This window comes from Montipora capricornis, chromosome 12, assembly GCF_036669925.1.
Source record: "Montipora capricornis isolate CH-2021 chromosome 12, ASM3666992v2, whole genome shotgun sequence".
Taxonomy (NCBI): domain Eukaryota; kingdom Metazoa; phylum Cnidaria; class Anthozoa; order Scleractinia; family Acroporidae; genus Montipora; species Montipora capricornis.
In genome coordinates this window covers 22,054,985-22,062,484 of record NC_090894.1, presented here as the reverse complement: position 1 = coordinate 22,062,484, position 7,500 = coordinate 22,054,985, and the positions used below count along the sequence as shown (strand labels likewise).

Sequence of the window (7,500 nt, the reverse complement as noted above, 5' to 3'; positions counted from 1 at the left end):
CTATTCGAATGGTTGTGCATCAGGACTCGCTTTGAAACCGAAGAAAACAGCAACTCTGAAACGGGCTAAACGCTATTGCCATGCTTTGTGATTGGTTTAAAAATCTCGCGCCAGTTTATCAACCAGTGAGAAGGAAAACCAAAACCAATCGCGACTTGCTCGGGCGCTTTTTCCCGCGTTTTGAACAACCTACACGGAATTGCTACGAATTTGGATTGGTTCGTTATCCTGTTTGCACCTGCTGTGATTGGTCGAAGTAATTACTCTGGTATTTGTTTTAGGACACTCGATTGAAAACCGCTCAGTCTAACACGTGGAAATTTTGAGGGCGTATTTTAGGGAGTAGTCTGTTGATTTCCTATTTACAGTGTAAAAAACTATTTGGTTTATTTCAATTGTACTGAAATCGGAAGCAGAATGATCAGATCTATTCCGCCCATTAGGTATGCGAAACTTTTTTCCCTTACAAGAACAGAAACGTATTCCAATGAGCTGATGCAACTATTAATGGTGAATAAAGTAATGGGCCGCAATAAAGATGATAAGCTGGTTGCTTGGAAACGTCTAGTTGCTGGGCAACACCTGAATTGCATGATACACCAGTGGGACAGTTTCTAACAAGAACTTACAATAGATAACCAACAAATCTCCCCAAGAGTTCTTGTTGCTCGAGGTAGAGCATCCTACCGGTGATACGGTACCAAGCAACTGGCTTATAACCAACAAAAGTATAACACTCAAAAAATACGCTCAAAATTCTCTACGAGAACTGAAGAAAACTGAGTGAGTACCCATTCCCAAGGACACTTCAAGATATGAGCAAGCGGATTTTTATCTGTGGTAGAACGACATTTGACGCACAAAACTGATAAACAGTTTGGCGATAATTAACTTTACAAGATGAAGACGAACAGGGTCATCGGAATAGATCGCCGTTATATAAGCTCCGTGGTTTCTATCGGGTTTCCTCGCCATTCGACGTAATATCGCGAATTGCTAATAAACAAGTAAACAAACTTAATACCTGATCTTCGCAGATTTTTCCAACCGAGAAGTACACGGCCTTGGGATGAGCAAAAAAGATCGCGGACACCGAAGCTGCGGGATCCATGGCGAGTGATTCTGTCAACTTGATTCCTGTGAGCTTTTCGCAGTTCATCAATTTCCACATGGTCAGCTTTTCTGTGTGATCGGGTTGACTTGGATAGCCTGGGGCGGGTCGAATTCCCTACAACCGGTTGATAAATACATCTTATTCGATCGTTTAACATATATCATTAAATTCTTAACCTAGGATAATGCATTTCGCGTGCTCTGATTGGTTCAATCAATCTCGGCTATCAGCTCATATACCTTAGTTTGACCTTATATGGTAAATGATTGCGTTAAGCGTTGCTAAACTAAACATTTTTTCGCCGGAAAGCGAAATTTCTCTTTGAATAAAGCCAAATTCCGACGTTTAGAAGTACGCGAAAAGGTCAACATAAAAAGGGGACACTGTAAACTGAAATCAACAATTAACACAAATCGAGTCAAATGTTGGTTTTGAGGAGAGGGGAAACCGGAGTACCTGGAGAAAACCTCTCGGTGCAGAAAAGAGAATCAACAAACTCAACCCACATATAACGCCGAGTCTGGGAATCGAACCCGGGCCACATTGCTGGGAGGAGAGTGCTCTCACCACTGCGCCATCCCTGCATTCCTATAACCATCATTACTTTACAAGATAATTAAGATGACGTTTTCGTTGAAGTTGCTGTTGTCCTCTCCCTCATTTATTACTATTATCATTACTATTATTATGATTATTATTATTTTCCGTTATTGTGAAAGTGTGATAGAGAACATTAGAAATACGTTTACAGATGCAAAACGACAAAAATCTAAAATTGAAGATCATTCACAGTTTGAATGCGATCTACATAAGGTCAAAACACGTTTTGCCACATCGCACTCGGCTTTCATTTTTAATGGGGTGCACAAGCTGCATAAAGTTGAAACAAAACGTAAGCGACATGAGCATCGCAGTTAACGGCAACTTAAGCAGTTACAAAGAAGAACTAAAAAGTCAAAATATGGGTTAAACGGTTGTGCGTCAAAATTCAAACCAGTTGCAAGGAGAAGTCTCTGAGACCCAACTCAGTCATGCATGTCACACATGTCGCAGTCTGTCCTCGCGACGGGATTTGTGCGGATTGTTGTGTGACACTCCGCACAACAACTCGGCCTGCTGCCGCATGAGAGAGTTAAAATACAGGCCAGTTTTAGACTGCTAGCAGTCTGTTTTTCTCTCGTAATTCAGTAGGGGTTATGAGGCGAGACGTTTTGGCTAAAGGGAATGAATGGGACGAGAAATAGCGCGGCACGAGAAAAAAAATTGTCTCGGCCAAAGCCATACCACCCTTTCGAGTTCGCAATGACTAAGCGCTCGTCCTAGTGACCCTTAGAGAAAAAACCGGCTGCCAGCAGACTAGGCCAGTTTCGAATTGTGCAGCAGCAACAAAAGCATTGAGTCGAGGTTCAGGGGAACAATTTGCATTTTCCTTTGTTTTGAACAAAACAAAATGCTAATTATTCCCCTAAACCTCGACTCTGTTCTTTTGTTGCTGCACAATTCGAAACTAGCTCATTGCTAAAGGCGAGGTTCAACCCAACAACGAAGGACATTTGAAGTCAAGTGCACATTAAAATAAATAAAGTAAAAATCCTCGAGAAATCACCTGGTATTTAATTCTGTGCAACTCTTTAGCGTCAAGTACTTCATCGCCGCAGTAGCCCCATAAGTCCTTGCGGACACGTTCGTGGAGTTGTTCAGCAAAAGCCTGGAATCGAGTAGAAATGTTTTGATTGGTGTAGCCATGTCTTTGCTCAACTTATACTACAACCAGTCGCGCCTTTGTTTACTTACACTTAAAATGGCTGTGCATGCGTTTCCCTTCTCCGCATTGTATGTTCAACATTCCTTTTAACAAAATCAGTTCGAAACGACGGCAGGCTCCTTGCACCGCTTTTTCATTCCGCGTTTGTTGACGATGACATGTTTCTGACATTTTTCTTGCTCTATCTGTCCTCGAAGTTATGACGCAATAACTGAATGGACTGTGTGGCAATCAGACAAATATTTCGCAAACTGAACTGTCCCAAGTAGGGTTGGTGCGTCATCGGAATAAACACCTGTTAAGAACCAAGTTGGCAAAAGTGCAGGACCTTTTGGGTCGCGTTTTCTCAGTTTAAATTATGGCCGGAATGCGAAGCACGAAAACCACAAATTTCACGAAAAAGAATCGCGCGGGAAGGCACACTGCGGCACGCTTTGACGACCAATCACAAAGTACAATGTGTAAGACATAATGAATAGGTTGTGACTAGAACGGATCCAGCGCAGCCGGGTGGGACACTTTATGACAAATACATGACAAACAACTTTAGGGTCAACTTCAGGAGTCAAACCAACCTTGTCCCCAGGGTCTCTTTGTTTCTTCTCAACGACAATGGAGACCCTGGGAACGAGGTTGGAGTCAAACACTGGGACGTGTTTAGTGTTAAGTATGACTCTGCACTGTTCAAGCCTAAGCACTTGTCTCAGAATGGTTAGTTATTAATGACCGTCGACGGTAACATTTTTTACTAAAATTTTCGACGTCTGATATTGTGTTTCTAGCTTTCTGCTTGGTTCACTTAATCTCGGTTATCAGCTCAAACACCGTATGACTTAATATGGAAACCGACTGCAGCAAGTGTTGCCAAGCTGAAAATTTTCCAAATTTCCAAGTGTTCAAGCGTTCAGAATTAAATTTAAAAACTATTCCACTCGCGCTTGTTGGATATGAGACTGGTTAAATCCAACGAGGCGCGTACCCAAGTCAGCGCAAGCCATGCTTCAAACAAATGATGAATCGGCCATAAATACCAACCTCAGCTAAGCGGTCAGCAAGTGCCTTCACCATTATTACACTATAGTCATCCAGGTCTTCTTCGAATCTGTGAAAAGAAACATGGAATGTACAATTTTCAACTTGCGTATTGCTGGTTTTCACTCACGTGATCAACAGCCATGTTTTTCAACGAAAACAAAAGGAAGCGTTTGCATAACAATAGATTTCAATTCCCGGAGGATTTGCTCGGGGCACCAACATGGCCGCCTTTTCTTTGTTTAGGGCACCAACATGGCGGTCGTGACGTCATGTGAAAACCGAGAATTCATTTCCTGGCTAACAACAGTAAAAATAGGTACGCATTGCGTACGTGTGGTAGTGCAGTGACTTGACACAGTGCTTTATTCCACAACTGTCAAAGAGATTCAAGTTGTCTTTTCGCAATATGTAGCTCTAATAGTACACAATATTGTTTTGGGTATCTAAATCATTATAGTGCTATGGTAGATGTCTTAGGTAAATAGCCCCCGAGAAGAGATGTAGTTGCAAGTAAAATACTAAACCCAGAAAGATTGAAGAAAATATAAAGGAATCGAGAAATGTTGGCTTCAAGGCAGATATGAAGATTGCTTTTACTTCTTTTTCACAGGTACATATTTTGCTAGCCTGCGTTATGCAAAATAAACATTGATAGACATTTTTAGGAAGAGAAGATGGAAGTTTTTGGAAGTGTCGATCCAGCATAAAAAAATTGCCATCAGCAACAAAATTTGCGACATGAAAACAACATAAATTTCGTGCCGCGAATATAAAAAGTTACCATCAGCGAAACACATTTTGGGAGATTTGTGCTACGTTCAGTTTTCCTATTGTACCTTTGGCTGCACGAATAAATCCCAAAATCGAAAGTGACATCGGTTTCAGGATTTCAGCGGCCGCCTGTAATCAAGTTACCTTGCGTGTTAATACCAACTCAAGAAACAAAGGATACATGTGTGACAAAATGACGCCGGGGAAAAATCTCCAGGTCGGCAAAAGAATGGCACATTTATTTCCAATTCATCATGAAACGTTAAAGAGAAAGGACCGGGAGGCTGGAAAAGGTCGCTAATCGAGTAATGGCTGAACGTTTTGAAAACTCGAGGAAGGTTAGGTTAGGTTAGTTTTAGTCAGCGATGTTGCGTAAATTTAAAGTGTTTGGTTTTTTAAATGTTTTTATTACGCTACGACCTTCTTAGTTCAAAATGAATGCATGTTTTTGAAGTTCTTTTCCTTGACTTTCACGAAAATAGAGCAGAATTATCATGTCTTCCTCACCCACATGAGTGCCCGAACCTACGAGGGAACAGCCAGAGATTATATTTCACAAAAAGCACACTTGATGTCGCGCGGCGCGTTTTCCCGACGCTTTCCGCCGAGTGCACGTATCTTATCTGCATCATGATTGGGTCATTTGATTACCTACGTATGTCGTGATTGGCCAGAAGAAAAACATTGTTTATTGGTGCTAAGGGACTCGACCGAAAACTACTCTATGCAACTGTGACTCTATTGGATCAAGCACAAACTCTTTCTATGGACATACTTTGCTGCCATATCTTCGGCTCCCATGACAGACACTGCAAAACAGCCGATATAATCTTGAACACCTGTGTCCAGCGGTGCTACAAAGTCGGAGAGACAGTAGTAGGGGTCTTCAACTCCATGCTCCTTTTCGGCCTTAAAAAGAGACAACAACTTGGTTTGAGTCATTAATATTCTGCAAGCGCATATTTTCCAATGCAAGCATCCTTGCTTTGAGTAAAAAAAAAGACCAAGTCGGATATTTCTAATGCAAAGCAGGGGCGTCCATGCTTAATGGTCGCCGAAAACAAAATAATGACGCAACGCTGGCCGTACAGCTGTGAGGTATATATCTCTTTTGTTTTACCAATATTTCGTCAGGCACGGCCTGACTTCTTCAGGGAGTTAAATGGTTCCTTCTATGTTGAACGGTTACCGACACCAGCACAGAAAAAGACGAGAGGTTCTTTGTACTCTCTGACAGGCGTTTGACGCCGAAGATGGGTTCTACGAGGAAACACTGTCCAGTAGATTCAATGAACATTTCCCCCTTTTTTAGTTTTAACATTCGTTCGAAAAAAAAAGCTTTTTTCCCTTTGTTGGTGTGTAAAACCAGTGTACATAAAGCACTCTTCTAAAAAATAAGTTCCTGTTTAGTTATTCATACAACCAGGGACTGGGCCCCAGAGCAAGCTTTCATTGACAGACTAGTTGCACTTTTATTTAAGAAAAACGAAGACGCGAGAAATAAAGAAAGAAATAAAGCCTCTCTAGGATTTTACTCAAGAAACTTTCCTGAGAAAGTGATGCAGGAGCAAGAAATACGTTGCAAACTTTTTGAATGATTTGCTCCCGAAAAAAGGAATAAATTCCAAACAAGACTGGATTATTGCTTTTTTTGGAGTTAAAAAGGAAATGCTAGAGACGAGCGAGGGTTATGAGATAAATACACCAAATATAGTGCTTGTATACGAGTTTGTATTACATGCTAAACCAGCTCTATGTTCTCTCGAGGATTTGTTAGATGTCTTCACAGTCTTGCACATATTGCAGGCCTATCTTTCGCACATACCTGCTGTCTCAAACCATAAAACACAGCATGTGGCGACCCTTTTCTTTCGTTATCGTCTTCAAACACGTAAATATCATCCCCGACACTGTTAGCGGGGAGGAAAGCGACAACTCCAATGGCATGTAATGATTTCGTTTCCATGATGTTCTTTAACATTGCTTCAGCCTCGTCAAACAATTTCTTAGCTTCAGGTCCTACGAATGAAAGAAGTCAGAAACCATAAGGAAGTCAGCCAACACGCTTGCGCGCAAAACTCTGGAGTTGCTATGAAATATACTCAAAGAAAAAACGCACGTGCAAAGTGCAGTACACTTGTTATTTTCCTTTGGAATTGTTGTGGTATCCGAGGGCTTTTTCACATGATACTGGCTAAGTTCGCAGGATCAAACTGGTATCTGTTTATACGCGGTAACTCCTGTGAATAACCATACTGAAGGGAGCTTAAGCAACGACGAAGGCCACGGCAACGAGAACGTCATCTCAAAACATAAATTCACATTATTGTAATCACTTCGTGACTATTTCAACCCTTTTTAATATGACAAGGGTGTGGAATTTCTTCAAAAATGACACTGGTCGGAACGGCGCATAAGCTGCAGAGCTGTAATTTTTATCGTGCTACAATAAAGGCTGTCTGTCAACAGACGGTTTCAACATCACTATTTAACAAAATCGAACGGATGTTAAAGCAAATGTCGAAGGCTTGCGTTTGTTGGTTCTCGTCTCTGCTCCGAGAGTTTTTTCTCCGGGTACTCCAGTATTCCACTCACCTCAAAATCCAACCTACGATTCGATCTGTTTTCATTTCATTCGATTTGATTTTCAGTCTCCTTAATTAATAGGGTACTTCTTTTGCTCGGAAAAATAAGCTTGAGTCAATATTATGATTAGAACACTGTAAAAATGTAAGAATCTGACAACACTTACCAACTGTTTTGTCCTGGAATATTTTAGGGTAGCCCCGGTTAGGATACTTCCCTCTGAGTTGCC

At 41.3% G+C, this 7,500-nt stretch overlaps 1 protein-coding gene across 1 annotated transcript in view; it reads right to left on the bottom strand.

The window, feature by feature from the left end:
* LOC138026800 (methionine synthase-like) overlaps positions 1 to 7,500 on the bottom strand; it is a 34,785-nt gene that overhangs the window by 1,339 nt on the left and 25,946 nt on the right. Inside the window, exons 29-34 of the mRNA XM_068874252.1 lie at positions 7,438 to 7,500; positions 6,511 to 6,704; positions 5,461 to 5,594; positions 3,915 to 3,981; positions 2,721 to 2,822; positions 1,025 to 1,228 (exon numbers count right to left, since the gene is read on the bottom strand). The exon at positions 7,438 to 7,500 is cut by the window's right edge and continues 93 nt beyond it. Of these exons, the coding sequence (XP_068730353.1) occupies positions 1,025 to 1,228; positions 2,721 to 2,822; positions 3,915 to 3,981; positions 5,461 to 5,594; positions 6,511 to 6,704; positions 7,438 to 7,500 (764 nt within the window). The remainder of the gene's footprint in view (positions 1 to 1,024; positions 1,229 to 2,720; positions 2,823 to 3,914; positions 3,982 to 5,460; positions 5,595 to 6,510; positions 6,705 to 7,437) is intronic.